We start from the raw sequence: 20,564 nt of genomic DNA on the forward strand, positions 1-20,564 counted from the left end.
AAGAAACAACTACAGTTATCCATTTGAATAGCGAGTGTTTTTGTCTAAAACTTTCACTCATGAATTACGTGAAATTATAGTAACTTTAAACATAAAGAGTAAATCCACTCACGAGTAGGCATAGGCTATGAAACTTACAAAGTTGAAGCCTGAGTAGGGTCATGATAAGTGGTGTTGCATAAGCCGTAGCTAGATTTCAGGGTCACTTGGGCGTTAGGTAATTTAAAAAAATCTATTTGACTAAATTATCGTCGACCAGTGTAATTAATTGACCAATTTTTTATTAAAGATCACCACGTATAACTCAAATTAACTTGAATCTTAACATTAGAAAAATTTTGTGATCAATTTGTATGTAATGTTTGTAAACTCCATGAATTATATGGTACATGTCCTCTCAATTATTTAAACATATGGTTTATAAGAGATTTTGAAACCCTTATGTGTATACTTAATAAACGAGACTTAATTAATTTTCCCATTGTCTGTTATGCTTGTAAAATAAACCCCTCAATGCAGCGCAAAACGCTTGAACTCTTGATAACTCCCATTCCACGAGGGTAGTATTTTGAAACTAACAAAACTTTACATTGTTTCAGGACTTTTGGAAATACTTCTGACACGGATCCTTCAACGAAACGAGGAACGACTCATCTCAGCGTATCCTTCGAGCATAAGGATCAAATAACCCTCTGTACGAAGAAACCCGATAGCTAAGCCAAACCTGTTTAAATTATTCTTACAAGTTCTTTTGTTCGCAGTGTTTGCGGTTTAAAGTTTCACTTTAAATGTGATTTACCAACTCAAAGTCACAATTTATCAACTCTCAAACTTAAATACACGTGTTCAATGTTTGATACAACTCAATAAGCTGTAAAATCGCTTCAATAAGGCAAGAAAAAGTTTGAGTGAAGAGATAATTATTTGAAATGTGGAAGACGGGTGATAAAAGTTGACAAGTTTCAAAGTGAAAATGTTAATGACAAAAGTTTTGGATCAACAAAAGCGATTCGCCGTTTGCTAGAATCTATTTTGAGCGAACAGCTTTTTAGACTGTGAAAAACACATTTTCTTGATTTAGTCATTGACAATGGAAAAGAGAAAATGAAACAGTGAACAGTGCTTTTTTCAAAAGATTGTTTTACGATGAATTTGAAAATGGGTTCAATTATGTTTATACTGTTAAGTGCTATTTTAGTTTTGTGTTCTTCGACGCTAGAAGGATTGGATACGTCGGAGACGCAATTCGAGGCAGCTTTTCAAGGTATGATTTTAAATACAATATTTTATAAATAAAACAAAACAATCCATTTTTTTACTTGTTTTTCGTAGATACTTTAAATACATTTTATAAAACTTGTCAAAATAAAACGAACATTTTTTCTGAAGTTTATAATGTGCTTGTCGAAATGGGTTCGACAAAATCACCAAAATTGCCAAAAATTTAAAACTATTTTCATTTTAAAATAAAACATAAGTAAAACTTTCGTTTTATTTCATAATGAAACAAGTTTGAAATTTATTAAGATATAACGAAAATAGGACAAAAAATTAATTCAGGTACCTAATTCGATTTAAAATAAAACAAATATATAACAACGATCAACAAATTGATCTTCAAGAATACGGCTGTCCAAATTTAAAACACAATAAAGGACATTTTTTTGTAGCAGTTTTTTTTTTGCATTTTTGGACTACTTAAGTAGAGTCTACTTAGTCCATAAATGCAAAAAAAACCTACTGCAAAAAAAAATGTCCCTTACTGTGTTTTAAATTTGAACAGCCACTATAACACGTTGTTATTTCATTATATAAAAGCAATTACATAAATGTAGTTATATTTGATATAAAAATATAAGAATATGTAAATTAATCCTTAAATATCATCCCTGAAGAAGAAAAAGTGCATGTTGAAACCAGTTGGAAAAAAAAGTATTTTAAAATAATGTTTGAGTTTTTTTATTGTACAAGATTTATGAAATGTGTTACAAAGTATCGGGAAAAAATAGACAATAAATTAGGAAACGAAATGAAGTTGTGTTAGAATGGGCTCAAATCTTACTTCCTAATCCTCAAAATTCATCACTGAATCCTACTTAATATAAATCAATAATTTCTAAGAAATATTTTCACAATCTCCGCGATATTTTCGTAATTTCCACTGAGAGAACAAACAAAGCACCTGGGGAAAAGCTTGAATAATTTAGTCGCGAGCTTCGCCGAGCATTTATTTAACAGAATTCTGACGGGTAAACAGAATAAAGACACAATTTTCATGCGTTATTATTATTCGACTTTTACAATGTGTATTTTGTAAGTTCCATTTCTGAGAAATGTTTCGTCTTTTGCCAGGCGACACGTTTCAGCTCGGAGGCATTTTTAAATAAGAAAAATATGGAAACCAACTCACGTGCCAATGGTTTCGCTCGTCTAATTACGTCGCTGACAGGAATCCTATAAGGAGATGACGTTTCAAATCCCATATTGCCGGATATTCGCTCATCGTTCTTCTTTCAAAACAGTTGTAATAATGTTTCATTTTCAGATATACAGTAAGCCCTCCTATAACATTGAGATAGGTACTGTGTTATCGGAGGAAACGTTATGAGAGAGTTGACGTTTTAAATTGTATTTTTGACATTTTAACCATGGAAATGACCGAAATGAGTCATTGTTAAATTAAACTTTAATTTAAAAACGTTTTGCCCCTAAAAAGTTCTCTCCGATAACGCGTTAATTATCTCAACCTAATACGGGGGTTTACTGTATATTAACAAATAATACAACATTATTAACAACATTTTGAGTGAGTCTAAATATTTGTTCATAAATCTGGATTATTTCCGCTTAGGAATTATTTTATACTTTTTTGACATCTCAATATAGATGGAGAAGAATATGGAAGTCTGGGGACTTACAGTTTTATGTAACATGTGTGTAAAGTGATCACTTAAACTAGCCTATGACTGTCGTAAGCCCTGTAAATGCCCAGACTTTCAAATTCTTCTACATTTATATTGAGATGTAAAAAAACATTGAGGAAATGTAAAGTCTTTTTCTTCCTCTAACCCTTATTCGCGACCAATCGTGGATAAGTGTAATCTTGATCGTTAAATACACGAAGGGAAGGTGATCATCCTTGCGCTTCAGGTTACAGTCCAGGATATAATTGATATTAAGTAAATATTAGAAGACTGAAAAATTACCAATATTTATTTTTACCTCCTTGAGAATCAAACCCGGGATCTCCAGCATGGTAGCCTAGCGCGCTAACAACTACATTATGGAGGTGGACAGTTATTTTACTTAATTCACAATGAAAAATATTTGGACACACTCAAAACTGGAAATAAATTTTGTTTGATTTTAACATAATAATAATAAAACCCTTATCCGCACCCCAATGGTGCATAGGGCACTGCGTCATATAAACGCAGTGTTATCTTGATCCTTTACACATGAAGGAAAGGTGATCAGCCCTCCGCTTCAGGTACCAGTCCAGGGTAATATCGAATAAATATGACAGTGAAAAAATCACTTATATTTATTTTACCCCCCTTGGGAATCGAACCCGGGACCTCCAGAACGGTAGCCGAGCGTGCTGACCATTACACTACGGAGGCGAACAAAACTGATTTTAACATAAGCTTGTTTTTTTGATGTAACAGTTTTAACATTAATATTTTTTTCTTTATCCTATATCACGCAATTTTATGTTATAACTTAACCTTCGATTTTTTAATTTTTAGCACAAATCTTAAGATGTAAGTCAATACAAAAAGGTTGACATAAAAATCATTAAATCAATAGAATGCTTAGAGATTTTTTTGTAATTAAAGTCTTCGCAAAATAAATATGAAGCGCAGATTAATTGAAAAAATGTTAATTATAATTTTAATTAAGTTCCTGACACATTTGAAATATTCTCAGAAATAAATGACATCCCAGACGGGCTTCAAAAGACGAGGGTGTGCAAACAAAAGAGGACAAATAGCAAGCCTGTCGATCCACGTCCAATTTTGTATATTCTGGACTTGTTTAATTTTTTTGCTGAATTTGAGTGTTTCAATTAGATATATGAAGCCCAGTGATTGGTATTCTTCATTTATTAATTATATGATGCTTTTTGCTATTTGTCGTTGTTGATAACTTTACAAAAGAGCTTTCAATAAATGAAAATAAGTATTAAAGCGATATTTAAAAATGAATATTTTTAAAAGGTTTTAAGATCTGAATTTGGCCATGTTGTATTTGATTGAATGTTATAAATAAATTCCGTTCATGTAGTTTAAAATGTAACTTTGGCACGGAAAGATACAGTGAACAATTTCAAATTTATATAAAATAAACATGTAACAGTATAAATATAAATATTTATCTATATATATATATATATATATATATATATATATATATATATATATATATATATATATATATATATATATATATATATATATATATATATATATATATATATATATATATATATATATATATATATATATATATATATATATTTACACAAAAATATTTTTCATTCAAACCCTTATCCGCACCCCAATGATGCATAGGGCACTGCATCATATAAACGCAGTGTTATCTTGATCGTAAACACATGAAGGAAAGATGATCAGCCCTTCATTTCAAGTACCAGTCAAGGGTAATAATAATATTGAATAAATTTTAGAGTAAAAAAATCACATTTATTTGTTTAACCCCTCCTGGGGTTTACACAAAAAATATACATATATTTAATTTACATGTATTTATTTTTCAACACAAATAAATTCTACACATTGTTGAAAACTCAAAACAAGATTAAAAAAAAAAAACATGATGTATACTTAACAAAAAATATTTTTCAGAAACCAATTGATAAATAACAATGTAATACGTTTATTAAAAAAAAAAACTGAAAAAAATACTCCAAAATATTAAATCATACAAGGCCAAAATATTTTGAAACATAATAAAAACAAAAATTTAAAACATTAAACATAATTTGATTATTAAAAATACAACAATGACTCAAGCGTCCTTCATATTGTTCAAGTTTCCACGGATAAAAAATTAAAGACAGTTCCTACCCCGTTCTCACCCTTCAATGTCCCAAGGGCGCAACTCACAAATTTAGGTTGAGTTTCGGAGTTTGATAATGATGTTGAATGCGTCGAAACACGTGTCATAAGTAATAATGGTATAACTTACTAACTAACTTATCATTACGCTGTTTCCCAAAGGGGTAGGCAGAGAGAATGGAATGCCACACCACTCTTTCTTTGCGAACAATCTTTGCCTCTACAGCATTCATGCATTTCCTCATTCTTACCTGCCGATTGTTCCAACTCCTGCCCTGGCCAGTTTCGAGTATTTAAAACACTTGATCATGCCATGTTTTCCTCGGTCTTTCTCTGTTCCTATTTCTAACCACATTCGCCTCATTAATTTGTTTAACCATCTTTTCTTCACTCATTTGATTCACATGCCCCAACTATCTCAAAACACCTTTTTGCATCCTTAATGTACTCGTATATATATCTACGTATAAATTTCTGTTGATGTGAAATACTTTATCATGCCAAGTTTTCCTCGGTCTTTCTCTGTTCGTATTTTCAACTACATTTGCCTCATTATATTGGTTGTTGTATCTTTTCCTCCTTTATTCATTCCACATATCGCTCACTCCTTTCAAGAACGTCATAAATCAAAAAACTTGATTTTTCGTTTGTAAAGTTTAAAAATATAATACAATGTATTAAAAATAAATATAAAGCCACTTATTGAACTTTTTACTGTGCAACAGATCTTTTTAGGCTAAACCTGAAGGTTTTTTCTCCATTTGAAAAATATTTAGTATTTTTCAAAAAATAATTAAACAATACCTTTTCTTCAAAATGTAAAAACAACACTTTCTGCCCTGTAGCGGGTAAATATTATCTTGAAAATATGGCTCTTTTGCTGGGATATAAAACATTTTCTGGGCATTCCGTAAACATGCACAACTGAAAATTGACGATTGTTGATTTATGACGTTCTTGAAAGGAGTGAGCGATACGTCTTCACAAGAACCATCTATGGCTGGAATAAGGAAGTTTTTATTTAGCAGAGAATCTAAAAAAAGGTCTCTGCTAAATAAAATCTTTACCAATCCAATCATAGATGGCTCTAGTGAACTTCCATATTCTTCTTCATCTATATTGATATTTAAAATTGTAATACATGTTTATTTTTAATTTATTTATTTAATCTAGTTACATTTTTAATACAATTTTTATACATTTTTACATATGGCAAACTTATAATGATAGTTTCGCTGTGATTTTCCAAAAAAGAGACTGCGCTTTTGTGCTTGGAGAGGGACGTACACTTATGGTTTATTGTTTTATTTGATTAATGATTTAATGGTCTTTATCTTTTCTTTTATACATTTAGGGTAAAATATCCAATTTGAAACAAGGTTATTGGATTGAATTCTACATTTATTTTCATTATATGATAACATGTGACGCGTTTCGTCTTATTAAGACATTATCAAACGCCAATTTTATATTTATTTAATATTTCAATAACTGCTTTGTTTTATGGTAAGATGAACGTTTGAGAAACAATAGATTTTATCTATAAATCTTTCATTCATTCAAACTCTCATCCGCACCCAATGGTGCATAGGGCACGGCATCATTTATATGATCATCATTTACAATATTACCCTAGTCTGGTACCTGAAGCGGAGGGCTGATCACCTTTCCTTCATGTGTTAACGATAAAGATAACACTGCGTTTATACGCAGTGTTATCTTTATCGTTAACACATGAAGGAAAGGTGATCAGCCCTCCGCTTCAGGTACCAGACTAGGGTAATATTGTAAAAATATTAGAATGAAAAAAACAGTTAAATTTATTTGACCCCCCCGGGAATTGAGCCCGGACCTCCAGAACGGTAGCCGAGCGTGCTGACCGTTACACTACGGAGGCAGAAGAATGTTATTTACTAAAATCGAATTTAGGAATATTCTGTAATCTTCGTTGGTCGCTCAAAATCCTTCTTCATCCCGTTAGTTGTTGTTCTGGGATCAGTTTCCCGGCATGTTTGTCGAATTTACATACATTTGAATACATAAGACGTTAGTCTTCTTAACGAGTGGAACAGATGGCGCTACGGAACGGAAGTAGGAAGGATTTCCGGTTAGCTATGTCCCATTCAACCTAAGTCTTAATTTAGATCGTAAAGGACTATGAGGAAACGATAATCTGGGAGACTTCACACGGATGCTTAAATACGACAATACTGTGTTTGAATTATTACGTTCAATGCTAGTTCCACATATTTATAATGTATGAGTTTTGCAAAAGAAAGATGTATGTAGACCGAATTCAGTTAAATTGCGATCTCTTAGGCAAGTTTGCGGCAAAACAATGCATGATAGATGTTTTTTTTTTCTGGCAGTCAACTTGTGAATACATGTTTCTGACAGGACCAAGTCTTATTTGCAAACAAAATAATAAGAATAAATATTTCGAGATAAAAATTTATTAAAAAAACATACAACACTTTGAGTGTGTTTAAATACTTGTTCACAAAACCTGGATTATCATTCATCTCACCAAAAGATGTCTCTAGTGATGTTCTAGTGATTTAAGAATAATGTTTCAAAACTTGTTCAAATATGTAGAAATTCGAAGAATTTGAGTAGTATGGTTGTGAATACATTGGTGATACACTTAAACCAGCCTATGACGGTCGTCAGCCCCGTAAATGCCCAGACTTCCATATTCTTCTTCATCTTTGATGCAATGTCAAAATTAATACAAATTGATGTTTTCTCCACTATGTATAAATATATTGCCCTGGACTGGTACCTTAAGGGAAGGGCTGATCACTTTTCCTTCATATATAAATGATCAAGATAGCATTACGTTTATATGATGCAGTGCCCTTTGCACTACTATGGTTGATATATTTGTTTATTTTTGTGTGTGTTTAATGCATCGGATTAAATTTCCCAAGGCAAAAAGGAATTTGGAATCTTGAAAGCTCATTTTGCGTAAAAGGTTAAACGTTTGGTTCCTTTTTTCATAAGTATTATATCATATAACTTAATTTCACACAGTTAGCATTTCTTGTTATGATGTTGCCATAGAAGCCTATATTAACATAGCCTTATTCCAAAAAACAATTTCCCCTTTGACAAATAATCGCGACACGCCGTTGTTTGAAATTCGTAGGAGGAAATAATTTTTAAGGCACCGAGAAGCGAACAAAAGCCTTGATTATTATTCCACTGGCGTCTCGTGACAAAAAGCAATGTTTAATTATGAACCTTGTCTTTGACAGATTGCTGGGGGCGTGTCGGACTCACAAAATATCTTAAACCTTTCGTACATAAACATTTTTAACCTTTTTCTTCCGGTGCTAAAATAAAAACGCGCATCCCGGTGTTGGGTAGTCACTACACATTAAAAAATTAGCGGTTTTAAATCGGAAAAATACATATATTCATAGCTTATCCCCTTAATTAATTGCAAACGAAGTAATTTTTTTTTTATAATTTAGATTTATTGGCTGAAAACATTAAAAAAACATCTGGCAGCGCTCACGGCAAATATTTGTTTATTCAAATGTCATCTCACAGTCATCAGTAGTTGGATAATGTGATAACAATGCGAAATAATTTTCACAATATTTTTTGTGTTATTAATTATAAAATACAACTTAGTAGACTCCAGTAACTTGTCCACCTCCGTAGTGTAGTGGTTACCGTTCGTGAGGTCCCGGGTTCAATTTCCAGGGGGTGAAAATAAATATGTTAGACTTTTGCTCTCATATTTATTTCATATCACCCTAGACTGGCACAAGAAGCGCAGGGCCGATCACCTTGCCTTCATACAATCAACAATCAAAATAACATTTTGTCGTTATGATTCAGTGCCTTATGCACCATTGGGTGCAGATAGGAGTTTAATAAATAAAAAAAAACTAAAGAAATCAGTGTTTGAATTTAATATTAAAAAATGAATAAAACGGAGTTCTGCTCGTACAAATTAAACGCCAAATCTATAAATTTGTTGTTCCACTTATATTATTTATTGATTTGGCATTTACTTTGTAGAATGACATGGAGATATATTTAAAAAAATATATTCACTTGTATAAAACCACTGTACGTGAACGAGTTTTATTTCATTACACAAGTCTAGTTTCGAAATTTTGTACAAAACTTCAAAACTCATTAAGTGGTATTATACAAAATTTTTATTTAAAAAAAAGTAAGTTAACGCCAAATCTATAAAAAGCAAAAAAATTTTTTCAAATAGAAATTTATTTTTAATTCATTCAACGTTCATTTTAAATCTTACTACCCCATTAGGTATTAAAGCAGCATACTTCCCTCGATCGTAAATTTCACAGATAAATTTATTACACTCAAACGTACATATATTTCTCATCATACCGTTTCGAGACATAAATTATAAAATAATTTTTCATGTACGTTTTGATTTAACCACGCCGATATATCAACAATAAATAAATATATATGTGAAAACTTTTCCCAATTCGTGGTTTTATGCTTGCTTGGCTCACAGACTACTAGGAAAAATTGTAAAAGTATTTCGTTTTAAAAATGTTTAAACGTCTTTTGAACTCCAATAAGATATTTTATAAGCAGATTTGTTTAATTCTAAGATTGATAAAAAGCAATTAAAGATTTCAGAGTTAATTGCTTTTAACCCTATTTACACTGAAAGCTTGATAATGCAGTGAAACATTATTATAAATTGTGTGGATTGCGTCGGGTTGTAGTCCCGTGGTTAGTGTCGCGGATTTTAGAGTTAGAGTTTCTGGGTTCGAACTTAAAATTTCATTCCTATTTATGTATGAGTAATAAAATAAGTTTTTTAAACGATTAGTAATGAGCCTAATTTTTTAAACGATTAATAATGAGTCGCTTAGGCTCACAGAAACAGTAAGAAATTTAAGCATTTTTGTAAAAAAATAAAAAAAAAATTCTTTTTCTCTCTTATATATATATATATATATATATATATATATATATGTGTTGATATATATATATATATATATATATATATATATATATATATATATATATATATATATACATATGTACATGTGTGTGTGTTAAAAGTTTTTATTTATTTAACAAATACCCTTATTTAATATTCTAAATATAATCATTTTAGATACTATGAGACGACAGAAGGCGCAATTTTGAACAGATATGAAAACACCGAAAACAGTGTAGATCAAAAATAAATAATAAAATAACATTACATTTTTCGTTCACCCATATGTTGAATTATAAATTCAATGAATGTATCGTATGTAATTTATCATTCAGGATATCCTAGATTCAGGAAGCTACCGGAAGCGTCGCCATATTTTAAGATAATTTTCGGAGCCGTGAAGTTATTGGCTCTTAATTAGATTAGTGGCTCCGTGATAACGCTACTTGGATGTGATTTATCTGAAAAATTTATCACGTTCCGGTAATGAAGGCATTTTTCGCGCCATATAACGAGGGAAGGAAATAATTGAATCAGTACTGATTAATTTGGTTATAATTACCCAAATGGAGTTTTATAATTATTCTTTATTACGGGAAACGAACATTAACGCGTTTGGGAATAATATTGATTTTGTATTTTGCGAAAAGTTACATTTTTATTTTTTTTAAAGACTCGCAAGGCGTTTATTGTAAATTCTTGGCTATGACACAAATTGAAATAAAAAAATTTAATTTTTAAATATTTTTATGTTTTTGTGTTTATATTTCTTTAACAAATTTTGGATGGTTGTCTATAGATAGGATAGTAAGGATAGGGAAGGTAAATGTGAAAAACACATCACAAGCACCCAGACCAAATGAATTAAATCTTTCTTTAATTCATTTTGCAATTGGTGGGAATCGAACCCGTGACGCCAGTGTCACAGTCGAGCGTCTACCTAACTACAAATTGTTACCTGTTAATGCATGTAAAGGGGGGTGAATCTTGGGAACGGAGTGAATGGTGCACTGTAAATAATGAATTAAAAAAAAAAACATTTGTATTATACCACTTATTGAGTTTTAATTCATTACAAACAATTTATTTCGAAACCATGTTTTTAATGAAAGTTTTACTTAGTAAATACCACTCAAAATTTATTGTGACACGTGTTTTGATGCGTTCTGCATCATTTTCAAATGTGTCGGGTTGTGGTCCCGTCGTTAATGTCCCGGTCTCTTAAATCAGAGTTTCTCGGTTTGAACCCACTCTGCCACAATTTGATACATATTTCTAATAATGAGCCGCTAAGGCTCACAGAAATAGTATGAAATTGAAATATTTGTGTAAATATTAAAAACACAAATATCTCTCTTTTTTTAAAAGAAAATAAAATACATACGATGGATCTTGCCACAAAGTGATCGAATCAATTAACGAAATAAGTGTCTTCAAACGAACCAAAGTATAAAACATTCTTATATCATTAAATACAAGTAGTATGAAATGTTAAAATTTCGTGATGATCAAATATTCATTTCACGATTGAAAATTTACGATAAATTTTGACGGCAGTCACCCATATAAAATTTTATTGCACCATCGATCTTCCCACCCTTTGAAAAAGCGCAGTCATCTGGAAATGAGGGAGATCAAAGGCTTATTATAATGACTAAGTCATTACGTTCAATACGGATTATAATAAAACTGATTATATTAACATAAATATGAGACGAATTTTCCTTTGAAATAGGACGACCGCGAAATATTTTGTACTAAAAGGGTGAATACCAATTCTTTGATGTTAAAGAGACATTTTAAAGTAGCTTTGTTAAAATTATTAGGGCAATAGAACATATAAAAGGAGCAATGTATATTTATTTTTTGTTTAAAAAGAGAGCTTTCACTGTAAACAGTTCAGGGTATAGTTTTTCTTATATGAAATGTGAATACACATACACACAAACATATTAGTTAGGGGTTAGGGGAGTAAGATTAATGGTAAAAAGTAAAATGATAAAATACATACATCGACTTATGATCAAGTATATAATATAAATTACATAGATTTATCTATATGAGACATACACGTTAAACGTAAACGTAAACCTTACAAATATATTTTTTTTCAAATGAAAAACTTCATTATCTGATTCGGCAGTCACTTTGTAATGATATCGATCAATTTTTAATTGAAATTTTACTTGATAAATACCATTATTACTTAAAATCTACTGTGACACGTGTTTCAATGAATTCTGTACCATTTAAATAATAAGCGGCGTTTGAAAACAATTAAAAATGAGAATTTATTACGTTTTCTGACAGGATTATTTAACGTTTAACAAAGAAATCTTGTAAAATAACATTTTTACTATTTCTATAATTTTTTATAGAAAAAATATTTTACCTTTTAGATTTCAGACGATAAATAAAAGATCTTATTCGGACCATTTGAAATTTTCAGCGGTTTTCGACATTCCCAAAAATGGTTGGAAAGTTGCCTGAAATCTCGGGCCGTATCGAAAACTTTCAGGGGCTAAAGTTTGGCTGAAAATAGCATTTTCTGATAAAGGTTCCTACTAACACACCCCGCGGCCGAATCATACGCAAACTTCGTACAACCCTTCTGAAAACTGGGGGGGAAACTGAACAATGATATTTGGAGGAGCAACGTACGAACTTTAGATAAATATATTATTACGTCTACTAACTTAATTATTTAAGGGCTCGATAAGTAAACAATTGACTGTACGGGGGTGTATTATACCATTTTGGGCACGAGTGAATCATTTCACAGACTCCCCTTTTAAAATTTAATCTAGTAGGCACTTTAATAATTCTATGTCATGCGTTTTTATTTTTTTTATTTTTAATTTTATTTATTTATTATTATTTGTAAACATTTATTTAAATCACAATTTTTACATATTTGGAACATTTTTTTTGCAGACACCCACCAAGCTACCTTGTGTGTCTTGTCGGTGGAGTTCTTTTTTTAATACATTTTTATTGTTTTTAACGATTTTAACCTAATTTACACACAAAAAGATAAAAAAATAAGAATTATAATTTTAAAATATTCATAAAATTAACTCTTGATCATTTACCCATTCCTTTATTTTGCCTTTGTTCCATATTTTATTGTGACCTCATCCGTTTGCTAAGGGACTACTTTAAAAAGTTCATCCGCCTCCTTAGTGTGGCGATCAGCACTCTCGGCTACAGTACTGCAGGTCCCGGGTTCGATTCCCAAGGACGGGGGGGGTCAAATAATTAAAAGAATTTTTTTTCACTCTAAAATGTTCTTCAATAACTATAAGAGTAAAATGGTCAAATTGAAAAACTTTAAGTGTCAAAAAATCACTTATATTTATTTGACTTCTTCACTGGGAATCAACATAGGTGTTTCATGTGAAATTGAGACACTTATTATATAAAATTCCATAATCTTCTCCATCTGCGTCGAGAAGTCACTACTTATATGTATTTATTTTGACTCTATTTGGGCATCGAACATGGGGTCTCCAGCATAGTAGGTAAATGTAATATCCATTGCACTATGGAGGCAGGATATATATTGTTTACCCCATTTGGACTTAAGGGGTGTCAAAAATTCACTTCAGGGCTTGGAAAAAATATGTTTTTAATTAATGTATTAATTTTAAATCAAACACAGATTTTTTGAGTCTACTAAGTTGTATTTTATTAACATAAAACACATAAAAAATTATATTGTGACAATTGTTTCGCCTTGTTAGGGCATTATCAAACGAATGTTTGATAATGCCCTAACAAGGCGAAACAATTGTCACAATATAATTTTTTATGTGTTTTATGTTAATAAAATACAACTTAGTAGACTCAAAAAATCTGTGTTTGATTTAAAATTAATACATAAATTACAATTGAGTTCTACAAATTAAACGCCAAGTCAATAAATAAAAAAAAAAAAAAAAAAAAAAAGAAAAAAATGTTTTTAATTTATTTACCATATATGATAAATTACAACTAAATTTTCTTATAATGATCAAAGAACACACATGTTTTATACCACTTGAGTCTTATTAATGACTACATGTTTCGGAAGTTACACTTCCATCACTCAGGACTATATAATAACTAAAATATAAAATATAAAATTGTTCCATAAATAAGGAGACGGGAAAGTAAGGAGGGGGTTAGTCAAGGGGCGGAGTTTGAAAACAAAGGAAAAATGGAAAGCAAAGGTGAAGAATTTTGAAACAATATATTATTTAATAAATAATTATTAGAATGTAGGTTTTTTTGGATTTCTAAATTTTCGAAATATTTCTTTGTTTTGTAATAAGGTTTAAAAATAAAAGGGTTATTGACATATAAAGAGTTAAAAAAAATCATAACTATATTTTTATGTATATAAAGAGCATTGATAACTCTATAATATGGAGATATAACACTCTCCTTATCATTCATCGTTCACTTTGTGTAATACCACCTAAAATGTTTTTAAGTGTTATTACACCAAATGCACGATGAATGATAAGGAGAGTATGTTAATAATATTTTTTTAAATGATGTATTTTCTAAAAACTAAATTCTAAAATACATGTTATTTTGTTGTTGTTTGAAACACGTCTGATCCCTAGCGTGGCCGGTCGGGCTCTGAATTTGAACGTTTGAGATCTCAGCCGTAACTATGTATCATTTCCAGGACGCTGTGGGAAGGGCAGCCCATGTGTGGAGCTGTGCAGAGAACTGCACGATGGAACATACGAGTGTGGATGTCATCCTGGTCACGTTCTACATGTGGACGGATATAGTTGCCAAGGTATGACATCCCTTTCTTCTTTTTATCCTTTTATTCTTTCTGAAATCGCTTTTTACTCCTCAAAACCTCCAGGTCAGTGTCTAGTTGTTGAAAACATGTGGTGAAAATACAATTTTTTGACATCTCATCAAAGATAAAAAAGAACCATAGACGACCATAGAAGGCCCCTTCATTTGGAAGTCTGGACATTTACTCATAGGCTGGTTTAAGTGATCACTTTACACACGTGTAACATTCACCAATTCTACCCATTATTGGCAAGTACACTACTCAAATTCTTGGAAGCTCTATTTATATGAACCAATTTAGAAACCTTGTTCTTGAATCACTAGAACTTCACTAGAGACATCTATTGGTGAGATGATCTTTGATGAGATGTCAAAAAATAATATGAACAATGATTCTTATAGTTGGATATAATCCAAATTTGTGAACAAGTATTTTCACACACTCAAAATGTTGGTAAAAATAAATTGTAAAAATTGATAAAATTTTAGGTTTAATTTAAATATCATATTTAAAAAAAAAAACTTGTAGAAGACTACTTTTGAGGATATTGATGTAAACACAGCTAGTTTTGAGAACTAATGCTGTTCTCATCCATAATTGAACATATTTACAAACTTTTCTCAAAATAAAGATTGTATTTTCTACAGTTCTCGAAACTAGTTGGGTTTACATTAAGAAATTCAAAAATAGTGCTTTATTTTTGTATTAATGTAAATGTAAATCCATAAAGTCAAAACAATTATTCCATAAAGTTAAAACAATCAAAAAATAAAATAAAAAAATCTTTTCAGTTTTTAACTACTAATATAGCGTAATTCTTTCATTGGCTAGAAAAAGTGATTATTTAATATACTGTGTAACATTGGTTATATCATGGATATCATAGATCTCCAAAGCTATGGGATCACAAGAGACGGATAATGGAATAGACAGATCAGATAAGAAATAAAAAGAAGAAGAAAAATAATTAAAAGTTGATTAAACGAGTCCAAAAAAGTATTTACAATAGTATTTTATAAACGATAAACTTTGAGCGCCGATTTCACAATTTTTTGCATAAATTTTAACGTCGTTACAATATTTTACATATCGCTCACTCCATTCAAGAACGTGATCAATAAAAACACTTGATTTTTCAGGAGAACGTTTTTAAAGTTTAAAAATACAATAAAATATATTGAAAATAAATATCACGCCACTTATTGAACTTTTTACTGTGCAAAAGATCTTTTTAGGTAAAACGTGAATGTTTTTTCTCCATTTGAAAGATATTTTATTTATAAAAAAATTAAACAATGCCTTTTCTTCCAAATGCGAAGCAGATTTTTTTCACTGTAATATTAAGTCAATATTACCACGGACTGGTACCTGAAGCGGAGGGCTGATCACCTTTCCTTCATGTGTAAACGATCAAGATAACACTGCGTTTATATGACACAGTGCCCTATGCACCATTGGGGTGCGGATAAGGGTTTTATTATTATTATTATTTCTTCCAAATGCAAAAACAACACTTTCTGCCCTATAGCGAGTAAATATTAAGTTCAAATATATGCCGCTTTTGCTGGGATATAGTACATTTTCTGGACATTCCGAAAACATGCACAATAGAAAATTGACGATGTTTGATTTATGACGTTTTTGAAAGGAGTGAGCGATATGTAAGAAACAGTAATAAAGAAGAAATTGAACTTTATGTATTGTCAACTATGACATATTGTAAGTTATCAAAACTCTCAGGATCTGTGTGTTTTACAATTCCGATAAAACTTTCCAAATGTGTTGCCACGCACGAGTATTTTAACTTTTCGTAATAAAATTAAATAAATTTAACCTTAAAGTTGGGTAAAATTTGAAACTCCAAACAAATATTAGATTTCTTAGCTCTTTCAAATAGCTAACAAGAAAATGTGATAAAAATGGAGTAATAACATAATAACACTGAACTTAGCTATAATGATTAAAAAGATAAGTAACTTAAGTGAAATCAAACTTTTTTGAGTGTGTCCAAATACTTGTTCACAAATCTGGGTTTCTTTATAAAATCACATTCTTGAGCCCCGCCTGAAAACATGTTTTTTATGTATCTTATAATTAGAAGTTGGAAAAAGAAGCAGAGGAAGACCGAAGAAAACTTGGCACAAGCAGGTATGTCAAATACTTGAAAGCGGCCGGGTCAGGAATCGTAATAATCGTCGGGTATGTATGAGGAGATGCATGAATGTAGAAGAGGCGAAGAATGTTTGCAAAGACAGAGTGGTGTGGCGTTCGATTCTCTCTGCCTACCCCTGCGGAGAAGCGGCGTGATGGTTAGTTAGTAGGTTAGTTAAAATAAGATCAGTTATTTTATATGTAATATTTTGAGTGTCCAAATACTTGTTCACAAATCTGGACAAAGTAGTGCAATCATACTAAATAACCTCGTGTGCTTACAATATTATGTATCATGCATACATACTCGTATATAACCACATATATGCACGTTTGTTATTCACGCTTAAAAGGGGCAGTAATTACCGGGGTTACTTCCTTCGAGAAAGTCTTTGGGAAATAACAGGAAATGAAATGCAAACGGAAGTTGTTAGGAGGCGGAAACTGCTAATAACACTTCCGTTATATATTATAAAGTGTATAATAAATTGCGTATGGCACATTCATACATTCGTTATAAACTTTAAAAAAAGGAATATAAAATAAAAATTATGTTTATGATATTTAAATGTAGGTATATTACATTTTATTAAATCTTTAGTAGATATTTAACAAAAAAAAAAAAAAACTAACCTTCACGCCACTTCCTACAAGGGGATGCAGGCACTCTGTCTTTGCAAGCATTTTTCACCTCTTCCACATTCTTGCAATATTTCATACATACACGCTGATTCTAATGCACGTATGACCACTTATGATCAAGTCAAATTTTCCCCTGCTTCTATTTCCAACTACATTTGCTTCATTAATTTGTTTTACTGTCATTTTTTACTCACGAACGATCAATATTGCATCAATTTGACGCAGTGCCCTATGCACCATTGGGTGCAAATTATGGTGAAAAAAATACCGTTATTTCTTAAAAACGTGACACGTGTTTGTAATTTAAATTTTCTTGATAAATAACAAAATTTCTTAAAATATTTTGTACTACATATTTCGATGTGTTCAGTACCATTATCAAACACCGCTATGGTGTTGATAATGATGCCAAATACATCGAAATACGTGTCACAATAGTTTTTAAAAAATACTGTTTTTTACCATGAAAAAAATTAATTTAAAATGGATTGACATTACTACAAACTACCTGCTGAATCAATTAATGAAATATATTGATTTTCTAAGGAGGCAAACGGGGGGAGGGGAGTGCGTTTAAGTTAAGCAATTCTTCTAAAATTTTCCATCAAATTGACTGAAACATGGCAGCAAATGGATTCCCGACATGAACGCTTTAAATTCTGAGCATTAAAACTAAAAGCTTTTGTTTTATTACTCCATTATACCATTAACCTACTTGTCGGGAAAGCTTAAAAGCTTCACTACAGGCTTTCAATATTACAATTACACGATGAAATTTAGAACTATTGCTAATTAATCTGGAGAGACTGTTCATGCGTAAATCGTACCTTACACATATCGCTCACTCCCTTCAACAACGTCATATATCAACAAACTTGATTGGTCAGGAGATCGTTTAAAGTTTAAAAATATAATAAAATGTATTAAAAATAAATATCAAGCCACTTTTTGAACTTTTTACTGTGCAACAGATCTTTTTAGGTAAAACCTGAATGTTTTTTTTCCATTTGAAAAATATGTGGTTTATGTATTTTTTTAAAATAATTAAACTTTTATTCGAAATGCAAAAACAGCACATTCTGCCATGTAGCGGGTAAATATTAAGTAAAAAAATAAGCCGCTTTTGCTGGGATATAGTACATTTTCTGGGCATTCCGAAAACAAGCTGAAAATTGACGATTTCGGATATATGGCGTTGTTGAAAGAAGTAAGCGATATGTATACACTCGTACTACAATATATATTTTGAACTTCACAGGCGACTAGTGACTGAAATTGCCAACAAAGCATTTTACTTTAAAAATGGTTAAAAAAAACTAAATGATCAAGGTTTTCATATGGTTGAAAGCAGTGGTATCGGAATTTCAGCCGTTTAGGCGAGGTAAGCATCGTTGATAAAATTATGAAAGGTGTTTTGAGATGGTTTGAACATATGGAACATATGATTGAGGATAGAACGGTAAAACAAATTTACTATGCGAATTCAATCGAAAAAAGAAGCAAAAGAAAACCGAAGAAAATTTAGCACGATCAAGTATATTTCAAACACTTGAAAGTTATGTCAGGAGTCAGAATAATAAAATATGAGAATTCGGAAGAACAAAGCGAAGAATGTTTGCAAAGACTGTGGTGTGGCGTTCTATTCTCTCTACCCACCCCTGCGGAAAGAGTACTTTTTTTCAATAAAACTTTAAAAATAAAAATAATAAAATGGCTAAAGATACAAATTGTTCATGTCACTGTAAAGGAAACGAGGTTAAGTAAATTGATCTCAAATTACACGACAGCAAAGTAGACAGTATCACGCTGTTTCAAAGCCCGAGGGTAAATTATAACCACTATTTTTCATATTGACCCAATTTGAAACTGAACCCGAGCGTCAAGTAGAGTTGACGTGATAAAGAATTCAAATTGAACAGGAAATTTTTACTAACCCTTAACCACTGGGCTATTTCAAAGAACCGTATTCTTTAAAATAACTTACGAGACTTCCGTAAAATTTACGACAGTTAGAAAAACTCAAATTTACCAAAAATAAATACGAAAAACTTTTAGAAAATAAGTGTAATGTGTTTTTTTAAAGAACTTTATTTATTTAACAAACATTAAGTTTATCTTCTTTTTCGCACCTGATGGTGCATAGGGCACTGCATCAAAACACAGTCTTGATCGTTAACACTTGAAGGAAAGGTTATCAACATTTCGCTTCTGGTACCAGTCCTGAGTAATTTTGTATAAATATTAGAATGAAAAAAAAAATCACTTTTGTTTATTTGAACCCTCCCCTGGGAATCGAACCCAAGACCTATAGAGCGTGCTGAATTACATACTTACTTGAATATTTACTCAATATTACCCTGGGCTGGCACCTGAAGTGGAAGGCTGATCACCTTTCCTTCATGTGTCAACGATCAAGAGCACACCGTTTATATGATGCAGTGCCCTATGCACCATCGGGTGCGGATAAGGGTTTGAAGAAGAAGAATACAGGATTATCGTAAAATTTACGCCACTGATGCAAAATAGGTATAACGTTGATAAAGACGCGATATGTCGTTTTGTCTACTGTCTAGCATAGCTTTAAATAGGAGAATACCAAAGGCTGATATGTATTATCCAAAAATTGACCAAAAATTATTAAGAAAATTGTAAATGCTTACACTCGTAAATATTACGAATGTCTTTTAATTTAGGGTTATAAAATAAGGCGAATTTTACCAAAAGTGAAAATCACTGCCTCCAACCTACACCGTATCTCTTTAGGATGTCATGAATATTCAGTCCGTAATTTTGGAATTTCTCTACCGAATTATAAACTTAAGAGATTCGTGGTGACTTACATTCAGTAGGTAATAAAATCAACCAAGGCAAAGTATTTTATTTATGAATTAATTTTAAACTAAAGAATCTTTACACGTAACTGCCAATAATTCACGACGTTTCT

General features: G+C 31.0%; 1 protein-coding gene across 1 annotated transcript in view; it reads left to right on the top strand.

The window, feature by feature from the left end:
* The window catches only part of SP2353 (EGF like, fibronectin type III and laminin G domains protein pikachurin), a 189,563-nt gene that overhangs the window by 23,677 nt on the left and 145,322 nt on the right, over positions 1 to 20,564 (top strand). The window contains exons 2-3 of the mRNA XM_088271085.1: positions 600 to 1,264; positions 14,702 to 14,818. Coding sequence (XP_088127211.1) covers positions 1,147 to 1,264; positions 14,702 to 14,818 — 235 coding nt within the window. The 5' untranslated portion in view covers positions 600 to 1,146. The remainder of the gene's footprint in view (positions 1 to 599; positions 1,265 to 14,701; positions 14,819 to 20,564) is intronic.

The sequence above is a fragment of the Brachycentrus maculatus genome, unplaced genomic scaffold (assembly GCF_059751285.1).
Source record: "Brachycentrus maculatus isolate JH-2025_06_01 unplaced genomic scaffold, ASM5975128v1 h1tg000419l, whole genome shotgun sequence".
Lineage (NCBI taxonomy): Eukaryota > Metazoa > Arthropoda > Insecta > Trichoptera > Brachycentridae > Brachycentrus > Brachycentrus maculatus.